The sequence below is a fragment of the Ictalurus punctatus genome, chromosome 8, assembly GCF_001660625.3.
Source record: "Ictalurus punctatus breed USDA103 chromosome 8, Coco_2.0, whole genome shotgun sequence".
Classification (NCBI taxonomy): Eukaryota; Metazoa; Chordata; class Actinopteri; order Siluriformes; family Ictaluridae; genus Ictalurus; species Ictalurus punctatus.
The window spans coordinates 10,884,685-10,906,402 of NC_030423.2; the positions used below are offsets into that span (position 1 = coordinate 10,884,685).

The 21,718-nt window shown below is 37.9% G+C and overlaps 1 protein-coding gene across 3 annotated transcripts in view; it reads right to left on the bottom strand.

Moving 5' to 3' along the window:
- Positions 1-1,215: 1,215 nt before the first annotated feature.
- The window catches only part of micu3b (mitochondrial calcium uptake family, member 3b), a 21,994-nt gene continuing 1,491 nt past the window's right edge, over positions 1,216-21,718 (bottom strand). The window contains exons 2-14 of one of the 3 annotated variants that reach the window (XM_017473511.3): positions 20,889-21,033; positions 19,357-19,388; positions 19,195-19,273; positions 12,082-12,129; positions 11,892-11,974; positions 11,737-11,808; positions 11,508-11,549; positions 9,713-9,808; positions 8,796-8,887; positions 8,160-8,331; positions 6,261-6,369; positions 5,966-6,123; positions 1,216-4,137 (exon numbers count right to left, since the gene is read on the bottom strand). In XM_017473511.3, the coding sequence (XP_017329000.1) occupies positions 4,072-4,137; positions 5,966-6,123; positions 6,261-6,369; positions 8,160-8,331; positions 8,796-8,887; positions 9,713-9,808; positions 11,508-11,549; positions 11,737-11,808; positions 11,892-11,974; positions 12,082-12,129; positions 19,195-19,273; positions 19,357-19,388; positions 20,889-21,033 (1,194 nt within the window). In that variant the 3' untranslated portion in view covers positions 1,216-4,071. The remainder of the gene's footprint in view (positions 4,138-5,965; positions 6,124-6,260; positions 6,370-8,159; positions 8,332-8,795; positions 8,888-9,712; positions 9,809-11,507; positions 11,550-11,736; positions 11,809-11,891; positions 11,975-12,081; positions 12,130-19,194; positions 19,274-19,356; positions 19,389-20,888; positions 21,034-21,718) is intronic. The other 2 variants (XM_017473512.3, XM_047157164.2) reach the window with 2 other exon arrangements.

Genomic DNA, 21,718 nt, shown 5'->3' on the forward strand with positions numbered 1-21,718 from the left:
CTGCAGGAAACCGAAGAGGACACATGGAGAACTCCACACAGACAGTAACCTGAGCTCAGGATCAAATCCAGGACCCTGGAACTGTGAGGTGGTAATGCTACCCACTGCTCCAACCTGCCACCCTTTTTATACAGTCTTAATTATGACAGAGTACATGAACTGATACATGAGACCAAAATATAAGGTTCTTAAAAAAAAAAAAAAAGCAACTTTTAAGGAAATTGTTCAGTTCAATAGAAAATATTTTCTAAGGGATGTATTTGCATTTCTTAGTGCCTATCAAAAACTAGTTACAGCTTATACCAAACTACAGTATATACTTATATTATAATCAGATAATCAGATGGAGATCCAGTTGTAAATGCAAATCTTTTGTGAATTGTTCTCATTTTAAATATTGTCTTATTTTGTATGAATATTTAATTGCATGTTTAGAAGAAAGGAACAATAAGACTTGTGAGATATTTTGCACAGCTACCTGAAAGCTATGTAAGAGTTTCTTATTAGTCTCTATGTTGTTGAGTAAGCTGATCTGAGCAGTTAGAGGCCCATACAAAGTATGTTAGCAATGTGGTGAGTGTGTAGAGAAGATTATGTGGCTTAGCTGTTGTTGGGAAGTAAAGAGACCAATGTTGCTGAAGAGTTGAAGTTATATAGCCTATAACAGCTGGCCTGGGCAATCATTAATTGGCTTTTAAATTTCCAAGACTAATATGACATTTCTTAAACGTATATTAGTTCCTTATTTAGCTCTAGTATGTTAGTTGAAAATTATTTTTTTATTATTTAATCACATTTTATTTATTTATTTATTTTTTACTCTCTTGAGTAACTAGCGGCAGTCCTGCAGGCTGATGTTGGGCAAAGCTTGGGTGAAAGTGTAAGAGAATGTAGTAAGTAGAAAGTTGAGGTTTGATAGTGTATATTAAGTTTTGTAATAAATAAATAAATAAATAAATAAATAAATAAATAAAGTCACACTAATCCCTTTGAATAACCCAGACATTCTCCTGTTCAGTGTGAAATCTTGCTCCTGTTTCCTGATAGTCATGATTCTGAGCCTATTCTTCTGAATGCCATTCTGGATTGACATTTTGACTGTGTACTTTGAGTTTGCCCTAGACTAGTGTATTCTGTTTGCTGATAGACTGACCCTGGCTGCTTTTAACCCTTTGGTTGTCTGCTTTGTTCTTTTTAATAAGACTACAATTACATCCAAGCATTGTGCGAGCTTCTGACAAGTATTAGGGAAAGTGTGCTAGTGAATCAAAAGTAGTCTATTGTTAGTTAATTATCCTTTAAATTACATAAATTTGGCATAATTTACAGACACCATTTCCATCTGTGCATCAAGACTTCTGCCCAGTCTGGGACTTTACATCATTAGTCTTCAGGGATGCATTTAGATATTACAGAGATTCTCAATACAATTCATTTTGAAGCCCTAGAAAACATTGATGGGAGAACACTCACAGCAGGCACACATATAGGGTCATTCCTTAAGTACAGAAGATAAAAAAAACCCAATTCATTCTTATTAGTCGTTATTGAAGGGATTATTGTGAACTCACCTTCAAATTTGATTTCCCAAAGAAACATGTCAACGTAAAGCACAAATCATATTCATCATAGCAGATAGACAAAGCAGTATGAAAATCAAATGGAAAATGTAATTGCACTCAGCTGTTTTATCCTGTATTCTAACCCTTTTCAGTGTTGATAGCCTGCATTACGCTGTACCCTACATTAAATTGAGCAAAATACAGCTAGTGATAACTAGTAAAGCCTACAGCAAGATAATATAGCAACCACAACATAACAAAAGATAAACACGTGCATACTGTACAGTGTATGATTATTTATTCAGCCTAATATTTACTCATGATAATATACTTTTTGTGCTTTCAAAGTAGCCTACTGTACAAAAAACAAGTGAGATATAGGGAAACATCAGTACTGGCTTTGGCTTTTAAAAAAAATATCTGTTGATTTCATCCTTTAGAATTCTCACTGTGAAGACATCACCTCCACAGGGAGTAGGGCATTGTCCTGATTATGTGTTTATAGTCCAATAATAATCCTGATTGAATAGGTGGCTGTGGACAGAAAAAGTGATGTTTTAATCAGAAACACGTTATAAAACCAAATTCTATTCAATGGTAGAGAATGATAAGCTTCTATGTATATAGCAGCTTATGATATTAAGGTCATGATGATTCATAGGACATAATAGACAGGGTTCTGAGTTATCATTTGAACATAAAATGTATCTGAAATCTCACATTTTTAGAGCATACCTTTGAGGCTTTTTTAAATGAAAGTGAAAAAAAAAATCATCATGCACGTTGACTTCAGAAAACAGTTGAAAATAATTTGTATAAATATGACGTAATATAGAAGACTACATAGAAAAATATAGTCATAAACCCACTATGAATTTGCTTTTTGTTGTTTAATGAAGGCATATTGCGTTGCTGCATAAGGCCTCAAGAGAAGAATCCTGTATAGGTGAAACTGAGGTTACAAAATATTTATAAAATATTTCAATCTCTTTCTGTTTTTTAAAACAGGCTGTATGTATAATTTAAATGTTTAATTATGCTCTCATTAGATGTTAAAGGGCCCTGCAAATGTATCAGTGGAAAGGTATTAGGCATAATTCCTGGAGGTATTGGCTTAATCCAATTCAATGGCTTATCATATAGAGGTACTCTGTGTGTCGTCTTCAGTCTATGGTTATTGCTGTAAAAGGAACGAAACACAGGGAATTTCACTAGTGAACAACAAATAAGTAACCCTTTAACAGGCAGCTCAACCACACGATTATACACATCTATCAGTGTCATTCCAATATATAGTGTTCATAAATATGTCTCCAATTTTTTGCTTTATCTCAAAGGATTACAATGATTGTTTCTGGCATAATACATTCACAAGGGGGCTCTTTCAGTTTACGAAATACTGCTTTGAATTTAGTATGAAAACTGAACATTGATATCACCAGCTCTACTCCTCATTACTCATTTTACTGAGCTAAAATGTCAAAAGTCAGTGAAAAGATAAAACACAAAGAAACATTTTTTCGACTTTTCCACTCTTGACACTTATGTAGGTATAATATTACATTCATAGCCCTGTATTTATGTATGAGTTGTGTTAAAAACAGTTTACCGCACAGTCACTAAGTCGCTAAACTGAACTGATTTAGCAGGAGTTCACTGAACTAGATTTATCAGCAATTTCATGAGCATAACGTTTTATTAAGATAACTTGTTTTACACCGATTATCAAAATGAGGATACACTGCAAATATATCAATAAATGAGAAACATATCTAAGCAAAATTCATTAAATTTGTAGCTGTAAAAGTAAAAACATACTACTGGTTCATTGTGTTCAGTAGGCTCTTCTACCTTAAATTACTTAACCGGACGGTATACATCCATAACTGTTAAGCCAAAGAGTGAATTTGAAAATCTGAATGTAAACGTGAATCTGAATGTGATTCAATTAGTAAGAATGGACATAAAAATGATTTTGTGCATGAGTATTTCATTGTGTGCCTGTTAAAGGGTTAAAAACATTAATATTACAAATTGGTTACTAACTATAGTCTAATTTATTGTCTAATTGGTAACTAGCTATAGTATAGCTACAGAATATAAATTTCAATTGCACAATTCCTAATGTAACATCCTACATATAATTTCAGTATGCAATGGCAACTAGTTTCTTTCTTTAATAGGAACTTTAACTTAAAATCATGCTATGGCAGTTCTCCTCGCTGACCCACAGTCTGGCTGGTATCTAGTATCTGTTAATCGACCAGCACATTAATATTACAGAGTAATATGATGCTTAGGCAAAGCCTTGGTCAAAACACACTGTGCTTTCATGGTGTGGTTCCTAGTCATTTGTTTAAACATCATCAATGCAAAATCATACTACCTAGCTTGATTTTGTGGAAATAAGACAACATCACTAATTTAACTGAGAATCACTACAAACATTAATATGCCTATAACAATAAAAGAAAGATTAAGGCTGTATTTTTTTTTTCTTTTCCCCAAACTATTTTCCAGACAACTCTTTCTTCATACAGGCCTTAAAGGAGGTGAACCTCTCCTCTCGATATCCCTAGAAGTAAAGAAGAAATAGTTGAAATAAGATAGAATCAGTGTGGTGCAACATTATAACAAACTTATCAAAATCAACAAAGCCTGCATATAAAAATACATGTGTGTGTGTGTGTGTGTGTGTGAGAGAGAGAGAGAGAGAGAGAGAGAGAGAGAGTTTCTAGATCAAGAAGAGCATGCAAAAAAAAAAGTCAGATGACAGAGAGGTTAAATGGAACAATAGTACTAAGGTCAGTGAGTGCAACATTCATATACTGCTTATCCTTCCTTCAGTGTCACAGGGAAACCTGGAGCCTATCCCAGGGAGTATTGGGCACAAGGTGGGGTACACCCTGGACAGGGTGCCAATCCATCACAGGGCACACTCATATACACACTACAGACACGCCAATCAGCCTACCATGCGTGTCTTTGGACTGGGGGAGGAAACCCTGGCAGCACAGGGAGAACATACAAACTCCACACACACGGCCATGATGGGAATTGAACCCCTGACTCTGGAGGTGTGAGGCGAACATGCTAACCACTAAGCCACTGTGCACCCCCGAACATTAGAAAATTAAATAAAAATAGCCACAATGCTTTAGCTAAGACCACTAGATGGCAGAAAATCTTCAGGCAAATGGTCAACCACAGTTATAGAATACATCTATATGTGTGCCACCACTAAAAGACAAATTTACATTTATTGATTTGTTTATGGTCAAGCTATTTGTAGGATTTTCCTCCAAAATTCTCATGTAAACAAATACAAAGCGGAAAAAAAACACAGGCCTAGCAAACTACTAGCCCAAAAGTCTTTTGAATTCCATTCACCATTCTCATGCACCAGACCCATTTATTTTCCTCAGGTCCTTTGTATGTCTTGTTCGACAATTTAGTACTGTGAGAATTATATAAAATATCTCTTAAAATTGTACCCTCTTTATGCATGGATAGGTTTGCCAAAGTAAAATGGGATTCTGTTTTTGATTAGACTGTCCACTCCATCCAGATCCTAGCTGAGCACTTGCATTGATTTTTGCCATGTAATTTAAGCTCACTTAAATTTGAAGAGCTATAGAGCAATTCCACTGGAGGGAAAAGCGCTAAACAAATTAGTTGTAATGTAGATTACCCTATAGTAATAGCAATAATATACGTATCACCCTATGTGCTTTTACAAATTAGCACAGTATGAAGTGTTTATTAAATTTGTGTAATATCTGTAATTTAATCTTTAAAAAGAAAAGCAACAGGGTAAAATCCAGTCAAAGTGCTGAACAAATCTAGGTATAGATATCTTGGTCAAGTCTCAGTAGCTCTCTGGCAGTCCTGGGATTTGACTCCAGTGGTGGTTCAGTGGTTACAGCTCTGGCTTTTGGTTCAGAAGTTTGTGTGCCAAGCTGCCACTGTGGGGTCTTTAAGCAAGACCTTAACTCTCATCTACTCAGCTCACTATGAATAAGTGATTTAAACGTACAGTAAACCCATGCCGTCTTGTTAAAGGAATGACCTGAATACAGAATAACATAGAGTTACAACAGCAGAATCTATGTTCTCATATAGAAAATTGAATACCTTCTATATTGACTGGTGCCTCAGACAGGAACCAAATGAACGCATACATAATAACTTATTAACTAATAACACTCTGCCCTCTCAGTCTGTATCACATCGGGCTACTGTTGTGTAGAATCTACATGTTTGATTTCCTTTACATGGACATTCTTCCCTCAGATTGATTGGGGGTTTATAACCCTGCTGTCACCCAGGCTGCAGTAAAAGGAAGATAAACAATGTTTAAACAGCCCCAGCTGTGGAGCGGCTGACCCTCTTGTCCCATTTACCCAGGAGCCTCGATGCAGGCGGTCCTTCATGATGCCAATGAACTCCTTGTAGCTAAGTTGGTCATCGTGATCCACATCAAAAATCTTGAAGACAATGTTGACAAGGTGCTGGGAGAGTTTTAAGCCTGTGGCAACGTAGACTGCACGTGCAAACTCATCTGTACATCAAATAAGATGTCAGCATTTCAGCATATGGCATCTGCTAAAAAAAACTTAGGAAAGGGACATTAGGAAAGGGACAACAAAGAGTGTGGACTGGGTAATATCGGTATAATGATTTAAAAAAATTTTTTACCTTGTCCAATTGGTCGACTTGCGTAGTTGTACATTTGCATGGCAATGGCAAAGTCTTCTAAGTTATTGAGGAACTGAAAGAATGACCTGAATTCCTCAAAAGTGATTCCCTACAAGAAACAATAAATATCATTTTTTTATATTATTTTTATATAGTATTATTAATTTAATATATCATGATATATTTAAAGCAGATGCTCCTGTCAAAAACATTTATACAGATACAGCTTCTAAACAGGATCACATATCCAAAAGAAAATGTATTTTTAGAAAATTATGAATAACCTAACCCCTCTTAAGAATTACATCAAGAAAAAAACATTCTACACAAACCAGAGAGTTTGTGATATCAAAGGTGCTGTCTCTGGGAGAAAACTCATAAAAATAATGACTCTCCAATGTATGTCTCAACCCTGAGAATAATGTTTCCGATAACAAATGCAGAGCTCTGAACAACACATTATCTATGCCAGACTTAACTCTCTCTCGATCAGAGGGAAACCTTAAGTATCTAAGGGACCTTGAAGCTGTCAGACAGATAACAAATCCAACGGCAGGAAATAACTTAGTCAAACAGTCAAAGTATACCCACCCAGGTCCTGTTCCAGGCCTATGACTCGAGCTGTCAGCACTTAGTTTTAAGGTCAAGCAGTCTGTCGATTTTTTTTTTCAAAGAAGATTAACCAGATTCTCACATAAACCAAAACAAGGGGAATCTATCCAAAACAACTCAGGACTAGTGGATTACCAGCCTACCATTCTATTGAATTCCAGTCATCCATTCTCAGTCACTAGACCCTTTTTCTTTCTGCAGCACCATTCTTACATCTGTTTTACAAATGAACTAATGAGTAACATGTGACGCTTGGCTGTTGCTATAAGTGGAACTACATAAAATATCACTTGACGTGGTGATAAGACACACTTAATCATCAATGGACATCTCCAAACAGCCACATCATGGTAAATGGTCTGCACTTAAATAGCACTTTTATCCATTTACACAGTGTCTCATTCACCCATTCACACACACACTCACACACCAATGGTAGCAGAGCTGCCATGCAAGGTGCTAACTTGCCATTGGGAGAAACTTGAGGATCAGTGTCTTGTGCAAGTACACTTCGGTATGTGGAGTCATGTGCACCTGGAATCGAACTGCCAACCCTACTATTAGTGATACTACTACTGATTAGTGGACAACCCGCTCTACCACCTGAGCCACAGCCATCATATTCTGCATGGGTGGGTTTGAACAGAGTGAAAACTAAAACAGGATTCGATGTTCTATTAGACTCATGTTAACATCCCAACTGAGTATTTGCAGTGATTTCTGCTGTGCAATATAGGCTCACTCATGAAAAGCAATGGCGCAATTCCTCTGGACGGAAAAGCTCACCACACAATGATTCTGTGGACAATAAGCATCATCGATATGCTATTACAAATGAACACAGTGGGGAATGTGTGTTCAATATTGCAAAAATAAAAGTCTATGCATACTTTAGCTTGTTTAACATCTATATAAAAAAAAGCAAATGCGTACTGACAAAATGAAGAACCGTTAGTGTTTGGATAAAGATCAACACAAGTTGTTAAATATGGGCAATGGCATTCATACTACAATAAGTAAAAAGTAATATTTTACCTTAGCTTTTATTATTATTTAAAAGAAATTTCAAATAAGGGATATAAATTTGGGATATAAATGACAGGCCCAGTAGAAAGTGGCTGTATTGTAATCTAACTCCAGGTATAGCACCCTTCACACTTTTTTTTTTAAACCAAGCTTCACTCAGCAGTAGTGGGATACATTTAAAGTGTGCTGGTCCAAAGGTCACTCTGCTTTGGTGAGCAAGATTGTGTTGGTAGATGGGATGAGAAGAGCAAAAGCCTTTACCTTCTCATCAGGTATGCTCTGATGCACATTCTTCAGATAGCTACTGATGTTGTCCACAGTGGTGTATCGCAGAAGGATCCGAGCAAAGTCCTCCTCACTGATGGTGGTCATGCCTTTAGAATAGGTAAGGAACTCAATCTCAAGTACTTCTGTCTGCAGGTTGTCCATGAATCTGCAGAGAGTAGAAGTAGAAGCAGTGCTGAGAGGACATGCCACCAATGAATTAGTGGGACCCTTAAGTAAATGACTAGACCAGCTCCAAATGCTTCAAAAAGGACACATATTCTCACTCTCTGGATGATGGATTTTTTTTTTCTTGGTAGTAAATGTACAATTATTTATTTTGTAGTTGTATATATCTGACATGATTTATGAGTGAGACAAAACAAATCCATTCATTTACATTAGATAGTAGTTTAAGTGATGTAAGGGCCACAGCCAAACAGAAACAACTGCAAGATGGATGTATGAAGAACAGAAGAGTGAAATATCACTCTGTAATATATGAATGCTACAAACATTCATCACAATGCATTCAGTCAAACTATGAATGATGGTTGAGCTGTGGATTTCTCTATATATTTACAGAACTTTTACAGTAAAATAATACTATTTATTATCTAATTAGCCTTTTACCTGTAGAAGTCCTCAAAGTTCAGTTCAGTTTTTCCCTTTTTTCCAAAGAAATGCACCAACAGAGTTGTGTCAGCAATGTTCTCTTGAACATGCTGTGAAGGCAAAAGTAAAAAGAATTATCCATCAACCTCTGACTGAGAAGGCAATCACAATAAAGCCATTACATGTCATACGTTTGGCAAAACAACATATCCATGGGAGGTGTACCTTTCCACAGAAACACTACAAAACCGTTAAGCACGGGTGCATATCATTTTGACGTAAGTCAGTGTCTCACATCCTTGATTTTGACTTTTTGTGCGTTTAGTTTTGTGCGCTAGGCATTTAATGAGTGAAAATTGGGTGCTTAGATATTCATAAAGTTATTTTTGTATTTTATTTCTGCAAGCATAAAATAAAGAGCAGGTCATCCATGCCAGACAGCAAACAGTGTCTCATGCAAAAAATAAATAAATAAATCTGCACTTTAGTCATATCAGTGTTCTTTCCTTATAAGCTGGATCTGTTGTTGAGGATGATGAGGCTTTCCCTTTAGCAACAAGCTCCCATTGTACCTTATCCTAAGTCCCATCGCTGCAAAATATTCCACAAACAAAAGAAATGCACTGTAACTGTATGCACACTGACCTTACTAGTCACTAGATTGCGAAACTCTTAGCAAATACTTGTATAAAGCCTTTGATTGATACATTGAAACAACATTTTTGTTCCATTCTGGTAGTGAAAATGGGCTTTACACAAAAAAAAAAAACAAAAAAAACAAAAACACATACAGATGCTGCACTGGAATTTTAATTTGGGTTACTCCATTTTAAAATGATAGCAGAAACCTATGAAAAGTAAACTTCACAGCAGACAAAAGGTACGGATACAAATCGAATCAGTTAGACAAGTGATGAGACAGAGGATGTTTGTACCTCCATCAGATCTGAAAAGAGAACTATTCTTGCACCATGCTTCAGCACATCCCAGAAGCTTCTAGGTTCAAACGCTTGGTGTTCTTTTTTAAGAACCTGCATATCAGAGGTATAGCTGTTAGCGCCTTCAAAACAGTCATTCACTGATTAAATGACTGGAAAATGCACAGACACAATGACACAAATTCACAACCTTCCACGTGGCATTTGGACAGGAGGAAAAGCATGCTTGTAACTAGAGCAATATTTAAAACCTTTTAACATTGTCTGTTGATCATCACATTTATCACCATGCCAACCATGCAAGTCATGCACTTCCCCAAATACAGACAGAACAGTAGACAATAAGTTAGTCAGCTGCCATTAAGTTTACTGGCAATAAAAAAAAATCTATGAAGGCAGCACAAATGTGTCACTGGTTTTAAAATTGCCTCAGGTAAAATAAACATTGTGACAGTTCTTTTAATTTGTGTTGAATAACAACAACATCACAGCGATTTAATAAACTTACACACCTACAAATCCAGTTTTGGTTACATACTGACGGTATAATCCTCCATTATGACATGTTAATACTAGGAAATATGTTTTTTTATCTTGATAATCATCAAGGAATTAACATATGTAACTTTGGCTTTTATAAAACCCTAGTTTTAATCACACCATCAAAACAGTCCTTAAAGGCCTGAATTTATTCGGCTGTCACTTAACAATTATTTACCCTTTGACCTGTGTGATTAGTGCTTCTGACACCACATCCCTGAATCTGAAGGCTTGTGCATTTGAATTGTCAGCTCATGTGCAGCAGTTTTGGTTTTTTTGCTTAGTGATATCAAAATGATGTCATCCATCATTTTACATTTTTTTGTTGATTTTTATTTATTTTTCTTTCCTTGGTATTTTTGGATTATAGGATTTCTCAGTACATGCACAGGTTCAAGCTGTAAAACAACATGCTTTCAAGGACCAAACCCGCTCCTTTGAAACTGTTCTATAATGCCTATGCTGTGCAAATACAGGCTTTACTGTCTTACATTATAATCTTCAGTAGACCTCAAAGATAGCAATTAAGACTAATTCACTTTAGGAGAGACCCTAGGTACACATACAGTACCCTTGAACAAAACCTCTAAAGAAAAAAATACTAGTTTTCCTAGACCCTGCTGGGACAGGCTCCCACTTCAGTGTTAGCTGTGACTGGCACATGGCTCTGCATAGTCAGGCTATTACAAAAAGGTAATCTGAGCTTGAATACCACTTTTCAAGTAACTGTAAAAATAAAACATGGGGGTCCAGGACGAATGGTCTGTCTTTGGGTGAGGGCCTTTTAAGCGAGATCTGGGCAACCACGCCTCAGCGAACGCCACCTGACAGTAGAGAGGTAACATAAATCATCTGGTCTCTTTTTGGTGCTGTCCCAGACAATGGAAACATGTTTCAGATTGCATTCGGCCAAGATCCATTAGGACATATTGTCCTGCCTTTCTGAGACTGAGCAGTGCGTAAGGGTCACTTCATTTGACTTTACCTAAATGTGACACAATGCACAATAAAAGACCATTTCTCTATGCCTGTCAGAAAAGCTCCATAATGGTGAAGCAGGCCCAGGGTTTTTTGAAATGTCTACCTCAGATACTGTTCCTAATACAAACATCACTGTCAAAAAAATGGACATGAACAGATGCTTCTGACTGCCACATTTTCAATTTCATCATGCACTACACACATCAACAGGCAGACAAAGAAACAAGTCATGCAAACTTTTACACGTTTTCTCATATATTCAGATACATACAGCATGGCTGACAGAACCTGGATATCCATAGAGTTCCACATTCTTGAAGATGACATGCAGAATACAGAAAATGAGAATACAGTTCTTCTAGCCATTTGGTAACATTGCCACATTGTAATATTATTTCAGTTTTTACAGTTACTGGGTTAACATGTAGAATATCAAGATGGCAGTGAGTCTGACTTTTAGCTGAATACTGTAAAAGGAAAGAATTTGCGGTTTCTCTTACCAGTTGTGATGAGCTGTCAGTCTCTCCACCTCTATCGTTTTTGTCATTTTTCTTACGAAATATTTCCTCTAGCTATGGGAGAAAAGTGTTTTACTTGACATTTGCTTACACACAGTGAGTTAGTTAGATAAGTAAAAACCAAAGGGAACACATACCACCATAAACTCCCTTTTGTCCACCATTTCATTGCCATCTGCATCAAACATGTTGAAAGCTATCCTAAATCCTGCCTGAGGCTCTAAAAAAGGGCACCAAAAAAAAATCTGACATTGATGCAAAAAAAGAATACTGTAACATTTAAACGTTTAAATTCACATCGTTCAGTGAATACGCATTTATACTTACTTGTCAAAATGCAAAGAAGAAACAAATACTCTGTATATGAGATGATGCCTAAAAAAAGTACATAATATCAATAAAATCATTCTTAACAGATGAAAAATTATGAATTTATGCCTTTTGATCCCTAAACCGCCCTTTAAAATCAAGCTATCATATGTCATTTCAAACACAACATCCCTGCTTAGCATTGATAACATCTAAGGGGATTCCCTTCTTAACTCCTAATTGGTGGTGTGTTGTTTTTTTTTTTTTTTTTTCACACAAAGAGAGACAGTTACTCAAGTAATCAGGCTGGTCTCAAACCCAAACAAAAGCAGCCTGAGTGCCTGGCTCCTGGGCCATCCTCTGTTTATTTTCCTAGGTGTAAAACATTCTCAAGTGATCTGTTGCTGATTGGGGATGCTTGATGTGGGGTGTGTGTTCTTCTTTCAGCCTTGCTAGTCCTTTTGTTGTGCAAAAAAGCGAGAAAAGGAAGAGCAACTGTCAGGATTCAGTCAGGGAGAGACTTAAGGAAAATTGTTGTGACCGCTGAAAGCATTCCCAGGCTTTTGTCTGCAGGCAGAGGTAGTGGCTCGAGCACAGATTGTTTAAACTGACTGCTTTGAGTGTTGTGGGAAAGGATGTCAGTATGCCTAGCAAAGCGGTTAAAAGACAACTGGCTGCAGGAGCACATATAACTAAATCTAGACCCAATACTCAATGCAGAGTTGTTATTTTTAAACTTTATAAAATAGCTTTATATGATTATATGATTCTGCAGAGTGATCAAACTGGTCAAAGTGCAAAAACTTTTGCTGCAGTAATTTTGCTGAATTCTTTTAAGAAACTCATTAGGAGCTGTAAACCTTTTGAAAAATATGTGCTAGGATTGAACGTGAACATAAGTAAGTACGTAAGTGTTATTTTATCATAAAAACTGACATATCTACCAGTAGCTGTTGTTGGACCATTGGCATGCCCAGCCAATCATATGTGGCTTTATGCATTTTTGTTATTACGCTGTTTTACTAGGGAAAATGGGTGTGCTGTATTGAGTTGGGGAGGTTTTTTCCCTAAAGTGGACTGTATACAGTGCATCCGGAAAGTATTCACAGCGCTTCACTTTTTCCACATTTAGTTATGTTACAGCCTTATTCCAAAATGGATTAAATTCATTATTTTCCTCAAAATCCTACAAACAATACCCCATAATGACAACGTGAAAGAAGTTAGTTTGAAATCTTTGCAAATTTATTAAAAATAAAAAAACAAAAAAAGCACATGTACATAAGTATTCACAGCCTTTGCTCGATACTTTGTTGAAGCACCTTTGGCACCAACTACAGCCTCAAGTCTTTTTGAGTATGATGCTACAAGCTTGGCACACCTATTTTTGGGCAGTTTCTCCCATTCTTCTTTGCAGGACCTCTCAAGCTCCATCAGGTTGGATGGGGAGCGTTGGTGCACAGACATTTTCAGATCTCTTCAGAGATGTTCAATCGGGTTCAAGTCTGGGCTCTGGCTGGGACACTCAAGGACATTCACAGAGTTGTCCTGTAGCCACTCCTTTGTTTTCTTGGCTGTGTGCTTAGGGTCGTTGTCCTGTTGGAAGTTGAACCTTCGAGCTCCAGAGCACTCTGGAGCAGGTTTTCATCAAGGATGTCTCTGACATTGCTGCGTTCATCTTTCCCTCGATCCTGACTAGTCTCCCAGTTCCTGCCGCTGAAAAACATCCCCACAGCATGATGCTTCCGCCACCATGCTTCAATGTAGGGATGATATTGGCCAGGTGATGACTGGTGCCTGGTTTCCTCCAGACATGACGCATGCCATTCAGGCCAAAGAGTTCAATCTTTGTTTCATCAGACCAGAGAATTTTGTTTCTCATTTTCTGAGAGTCTTTCAGGTGCCTTTTGGCAAACTCCAGGCAGGCTGTGGCTTCCGTCTGGGCACTCTACCATACAGGCCTGATTTTTGGAGTGCTGCAGAGATGGTTGTTCTTCTGGAAGGTTCTCCTCTCTCCACAGAGACACACTGGAGCTCTGTCAGAGTGACCAATGGGTTTTTGGTCACCTCCCTGACTAAGGCCCTTCTCCCCTGATCGCTCAGTTTGGCCATGCAGCCAGCTCTAGGAAGAGTCCTGGTGGTTACAAATTTCTTCCATTTATGGATGATGGAGGCCACTGTGCTCACTGGGACCTTCAATGCTGCAGAAATGTTTCTGTACCCTTCCCCAGATCTGTGCCTCGATACAATCCTGTCTCGGAGGTCTACAGACAATTCCTTGGACTTCGTGGCTTTGTTTTTGCTCTGACATGCATTGTTAACTGTGGGATAGGTATATAGACAGGTGTGTGCCTTTCCAAATCATGTCCAATCAACTGAATTTACCACAGGTGGACTCCAATCAAGCTGTGGAAACATCTCAAGGCTGTGAATACTTATGTACATGTGCTTTTTTTGTTTTTTATTTTTAATAAATTTTCAAAGATTTCAAACAAACTTCTTTCATGTTGTCATTATGGGGTATTGTTTGTATAATTTTGAGGAAAATAATTAATTTAATCCATTTTGGAATAAGGCTGTAACATAACAGACAAGAGTCAGCTTTGGTCTTGCAGATAGAAACTGAGCCCATATGCTTGAGCAGATGCTGTCAGAAATACAAACATTCTAAGAAATGATTCACACAAAGTGTCAGTGTGAGCAATGTAATCCAATGCCATTCTTAGAATTCATACTATAGTCAGTGATGGGGAGCTGTCACAGGGACAAGTCTCAACACTGCAGAGTTCAAACAGCTCTCCTCGTCTTCTGACACAAACTTTGTTTACAGATCAAGTCATTGTCTTTTAAAAATAATTGTAAAGGTGTAATGTCTACCTTTTTATATACATATACATATATATATATATATATATATATATATATATATATATATATATATATATATATATATATATATATGTATGTATGTGTGTATGTGTGTGTGTGTATATATATATATATATATATGTATGTATGTGTGTATGTGTGTGTGTGTATATATATATATATATATATATATGTATATATATATATATATATATATATATATATATATATATATATATATCCTAAGACTTTTGGACCCACACGCACACACACAGTGCTGTACAAAAGTCTTAGGTACATGCACAGAAATGTTATAAAGTAAAGATTACTTTATAATGACTATAATGAAATTAAATCTTTCTACTTAGAAGAAAAATACTACAACATGCAATAAACAGTAATAAGCTAAACAATATCACCAATATCTGGTGTGACGACCCTTTGCTTTTTTTTACACAGTAGTCCCAGGTGCAGTTTTTTTTTGCAGTTTTATAAGGAAATTAGCTGATACGTTTTACTGAGAGTCTTGGAGAATCTGACACAGGTCTTGTGGAGACTTTGACTGTGACACAAAAAATTTTTCTGTAAGATTATTTTTTGGAAAAGTAATGTTTGGAAATCAAAGATGTTTTTGTATGGACTCAATATTGCTGAATTCATAAAATAAATATCTATAACATAATTTGTACTAAAAAAGTAGGATTCCTAAGACTGTGTATTTCTGTGTATTGCTGATTGGTATATATACAGTATGTCACAAAAGTGAGTACACCCCTCACATTTTTGTAAATATTTGATTATACCTTTTGATGTGACAACACTGAAGAAATAACACTTTGCTACAATGTAAAGTAGTGAGTATACAGCTTGTGTAACAGTGTAAATTTGCTGTCCCCTCAAAATAACTCAACACACAGCCATTAATGTCTAAACCGCTGGCAACAAAAGTGAGTACACCCCTAAGTGAAAATGTCCAAATTGGGCCCAAAGTGTCAATATTTTATGTGGCCACCATTATTTTCCAGCACTGCTGTAACCCTCTTGGGCATGGAGTTCACCAGAGCTTCACAGGTTGCCACTGGAGTCCTCTTCCACTCCTCCATGACGACATCACGGAGCTGGTGGATGTTAGAGACCTTGTGCTTCGCCACCTTCCATTTGAGGATGCCTCACAGATTCTGAATAGGGTTTAGGTCTGGAGACATGCTTGGCCAGTCATCACCTTCACCCTCAGCTTCTTTAGCAAGGCAGTGGTCGTCTTGGAGGTGTGTTTGGGGTCGTTATCATGCTGGAATACTGCATAGTGATCATGCTCTGCTTCAGTATGTCACAGTACATGTTGCCATTCATGGATCCCTCAATGAACTGTAGCGCCCCAGTGCCAGCAGCACTCATGCAGCCCCAGACCATGACACTCACACCACCATGCTTGACTGTAGGCAAGACACACTTGTCTTTGTACTCCTCACCTGCTTGCTGCCACACATGCTTGACACCATCTGAACCAAATAAGTTTATCTTGGTCTCATCAGACTACAGGACATGGTTCCAGTAATCCATGTCCTTAGTCTGCTTGTCTTCACCAAACTGCTTGAGGGCTTTCTTGTGCATCATCTTTAGAAGAGGCTATCTTCTGGGATGACAGCCATGCAGACCAATTTGATGCGGCGTATGGTCTGAGCACTGACAGGCTGACACCCCACCCCTTCAACCTGTGCAGCAATGCTGGCAACACTCATACGTCTATTTCCCAAAGACAACCTCTGGATATGACACTGAGCACGTGCACTCAACTGAGTGGAACCTGTCCTGTTAAACCGCTGTATGGTCTTGGCCACCGTGCTGCAGCTCAGTGTCAGGGTCTTGGCAATCTTCTTATAGCCTAGGCCATCTTTATGTAGAGCAACATTTCTTTTTTTCAGATCCTCAGAGAGTTCTTTGCCATGAGGTGACATGTTGAACTTCCAGTGACCAGTATGAGGGAGTGCTAGAGTGATGACACCAAATTTAACACACCTGCTCCCCATTCACACCTGAGACCTTGTAACACTAACAAGTCACATGACACCGGGGAGGGAAAATAGCTAATTGGGCCCAATTTGGACATTTTCACTTAGGGGTGTACTCACTTTTGTTGCCAGCAGTTTAGACATTAATGGCTGTGTGTTGAGTTATTTTGAGGGGACAGCAAATTTACAGTGCTATACAAGCTGTACACTCACTACTTTACATTGTAGCAAAGTGTTATTTCTTCAGTGTTGTCACATAAAAAGCTATAATCAAATATTTACAAAAATGTGAGGGGTGTACTCACTTTTGTGAGATACTGTATATACCAATCAGCAATACACACCAATCAGCCATAACATTAAAACCACTGACAGGTGAAGTGAAAAACATTGATTATCTAGTAACAAATGCACCTGTCAAGGGGTGGGATATATTAGGCAGCAAGTGAACAGACATTTCTCGCTTGAAGTTGATGTGTTGGAAGCATGAAAAATGGGCAAGCGTAACGATCTGAGGGACTTTAACCAGGACCAAAATGTGCTGGCTAGACGATTGGGTCAGAGCATCTCCAAAACACGAGGTCTTGTGGGGTAATATGCAGTGGTTAGAACAACCCGTGAAAGCTAACCTGTCTGGTCCGATCCCACAGAAGAGCTACTGTAGCACAAATTGCTGAAAAAGTTCATGCTGGCTATGATAGAAAAGTGTCAGAACACACAGTGCATCACAGCTTCTTGTGTATGGGGCTGTGTAGATGCAGACCGGTCAGAGTGCCCATGCTGACCCCTGTCCACCACTGAATGTGCCTACAATGGGCACGTGAGCATCAGAACTAGACTATAGAGCAATGGAAGAAGGTCGGCTGGTCTGATGAAACATATTCTTTTACATCATGTGGACGGCCAAGTGAATGTACATCAATTACCTGGGGAAGAGATGGCACCAGGATGCATTATGGGAAGAAGGCAAGCCGATGGAGGCAGTGTGATGCTCTGGGCAATGTTTTGCTGGGAAACCTTGGGTCCTGTAATTCATGTGGACACGTATCACTTACCTAAACTTTGATGCAGACCAAGTACACCCCTTCATGGCAACTGTATTCCCTAATGGTAGTGGTCTCTTTCAACAGGATAATGCGCCTTGCCACACTGCAAAAACTGTTCAGGAACGGTTTGAGGAACATGACAATGAGTTCAAGGTGTTGGCTTGGCCTTCAAATTCCCCAGATCTCAATCCGATCGAGCATCTGTGTGATGTGCTGGGCAAAAAAAGTCCAATCCATGGAGGCCCCACCTCGCAACTTACAGGGCTTAAAGGATCTGCTGCTCACGTCTTAGTGCCAGATACCACAGCACACCTTCAGAGGTCTTGTGGAGTCCATGTCTTGAAGGGTCAGAGCTGGTTTGGCAGCACAACGGGGACCTACACAATATGAGGAAGGTCTTGCTGTTGCAACATTTTACAAGCATACAATCACAATCCGTCCTGACAACAGGGACGGCTTTAGTTCTCATAAAGGCCTCTGTAATTACTAAACTGGACTACTGTCACAAGCTAGTGGCTGATTTATGTGATATATATACCACTCCTCTAAAAAACTCCTCTACACCCTGTCATGTGACTCGCTGTGACATCACTGGCTTGCAGTGGATCCAATACAAAACTCTTTTCCTTGCTTTCCAAACCTTGCAAAGCATGAATCATACATGTCTACTTCTGTCCACATGGCATACATTATAAATGTTTCTGACAAATAAAAATTGTAGTGTATCTGGATGTCCCAATAAACTTCTCTGAATGTCGCAACAGTACCAAATCCCATATATTCCAGCACCATATTATAATCCTTCTTGAAAACAGAAGCTCATCCATGTTAGGCTTTGTCTAGTCTGGACTGTAGCTTGGTACTGGCTTGCCTTTATTCATTTGCTTCCATTTCTTTTGGGAAAAAGAGCAGAGAATTCTGCTGCTTACCTGGTAAATAACCTATCCGATTTCTTTTATAAAACTTCCTTACTGAGATTACTTCAGCTCACAAGGATCAAATACAAAACTTTTTTTTCTGCTCTTCACCACATTGTGACAACTCAGACCCTCAGGTAAAAAGGCTGTTTAAGCACTTACTAATCAATTCACTTGAGTTATAAATGCTTTCAAAATCTCTGTGTACTTTCATTCAGCCTTCTAAATGTAAAGATAAATATCCTCAGGAGTACAAATATATACAAGTATTTGCTTGTTGTGTATTCTCACCTTTTTCATTTAAGTTCCTGAAAAGCCTGGATGAGCCTTTCCAAACAGGAGGAGTATCTGAGAGAATCTTATCTAAATCCTTCAAAAAGAAGTAAACATTTAAATAATCTGTCAATGAAATTCAAAAATTCAGTATCATACACAACATTTTCTTTATCATACCTGTTTTGTCAGGGCTTGCCAAAACTTTTTTTCTAGGATATAATAAATAAAATAAATAATTTTAGAACATTTCTGCACAAATACACATCATTAGATTCTACCTTAACACAGTATGGTTTAATGTAGTAGTTTATTTAGTCTAACCATTAGTCTAGTTAGCATTATCACAATAGTTTCACATAATCCAGTGTAGTTAACTTACTGAATAACACTGTAAGCACAAGTTCTGAAGGAATAGCAAAGCCATGTTGTTGAGATCCAGCCAAAAGGTCATAAAATGCATGACTGAGTTCATGCATTTGTCCTCTCTCAGCACTGCAACTATAATTGTGAAGCTGTTCTCCATGCAACTGCAAAATTATTACTGACCCTGCACCAAAATACAGCTGCACCTACAAATGCTTTCTGCTTCTCATAGCAATCTGGTTCTGAGACTATTAAAAGAACACTGCAATAGGCCCATAAACACAAACCAATATCACAAATACATATATTTTAATTAATTGTAATGCACAAGCAAATACAAAACAAAACCAGAAATTAATATAGAGTTCGTATTTTATGTTTGCATAATTCTTCTTCTTTTTTTTATGTTTAGTGGTTCTCTGCTCAGGCTTTCACAAACATGCAAAGTTATAGCACACTCAAACAGCGTTTATAGCCATGGCATAAAACCATAAATACCATAATGCCTTTTTGCTGAGCATGTGCCATTAAAAATAATCTGTCTCACATAGTGAAGCAATGTGCATCCTTTATATTAGAGTTCAGATTTTATTCCTGTCTGGACATACCAGGCTCTTTCAGTCAGAAGATAACAGGAATATACACAGGGTGGAACCACATACCCAGTTTCAAACTATCAGTGGCCCTTTCCTACCTAAGCCTGAGGAAAGCTTCAACCTAGCCAACAACTCACAAAAGACCAAAGAGTCTAACTTTCTCTCAACCACAGAAATAGGACTAGAAAAAGCCAGTGGCTTTCTAATGTTACAATGGTGTTTAAATCCACAGTGTGAAAGAACTTATCAGGGTGGAGCCTTAAGCGGCATGAAAATATCCTAGGTATAACCTTTCTTCCAATAATATAAAAATGCCACTATGTGATAGTCTCTAACAATAGTGTATAATAACATGTGTACAATAGGGTTTGTAAATAATTGTAATTAATATCAAAACTACCAACCACACCTGTCGTGATGTGAATTTCCACCACGGGTAAGTGCCAAGAGGAAGAGGCCTTAGGGCTCAAACACATTTGGGAATGGTTTTTACAGGTTATTCTTCCTTAAATAAAATGTTGGTGGAGATAGCTATCTCCATGCAAGTGTTATGACTTCATAGATAATGACCAGCCATAGCTACCTTTAAAGCAGCAACTGGGTGGTTTCCTTGTATGAAAAACATCAAATTAATGCCTAAGTAAATCTCACTCTCATTCTTTTCGGTCAGTGGTATATTCTAAGTGCTAAGGAGTATTTAGTCTTAAGAATATAATTTGTGTGATTAGTGAATTTTTGATTAGTGCTTACTCTTTGGCTCACTCATGGTAACTGACTCGATGAAGTCCAGGGGTGTCATATAAAGCTGCCCTTCGTACTCCACTGAACTAAACAGACGGAACCTGTGCTCATGACCTGACATTGGCATGTCTTCATCATCAGCAGATATCTTGGTCTACAGTAAAAAAAAAAAAAGAACATCTGAAAAAATACTGAGACCAAAACAAAGGAACCACCAAACATGGGGCTAAATCACAGGTGTTTATGAGCATGTTGTCATAATTGCACATTTGTAGGAATTCATAATTGTAAGAATTTGTATGAAAGGTTATGAATGATCAAGTTTAGGACATGGGCCAGGATTAAACCTCATAAGTAATTCATTCAGATTCATATTTATGCCAAAGAGTGCACCTAAGATTTATTTTTTTTACACAAACTAACCTGAATACGGATCTGTTTTAAATGTTAACTAACAGAGAGGAACCATATTATGGCCCTTCACTGAGCCTGAGCTCACAAGGACAGAGCTGATGTCTTTCCCAGGTGGCAGGCAGCCAGGCCCACTGGGCACTAGGCAAACACCATGGGAAGGTGTGCCTATGCTACTTATTACCCACATCAAATGTCAGCTTTACTGCCAAGGCTCAGTGTCCTGTTACCTCAGCCCTGGATTCCTGCATCTCAATCCACAAGTTAAGGTTATGTCCAGTGCCCTCCTCCCCACCCACCTCAAGATAAGAGACCAAAGAAATAAACAAGCACAGCGTAAGGGCAATTGCACAGCAGACTGAGCCAATCCTGTATTGTTTAATGAGCCAACAAATCAGTGATGGTTCTTTTGACAACAGTCCCCTACA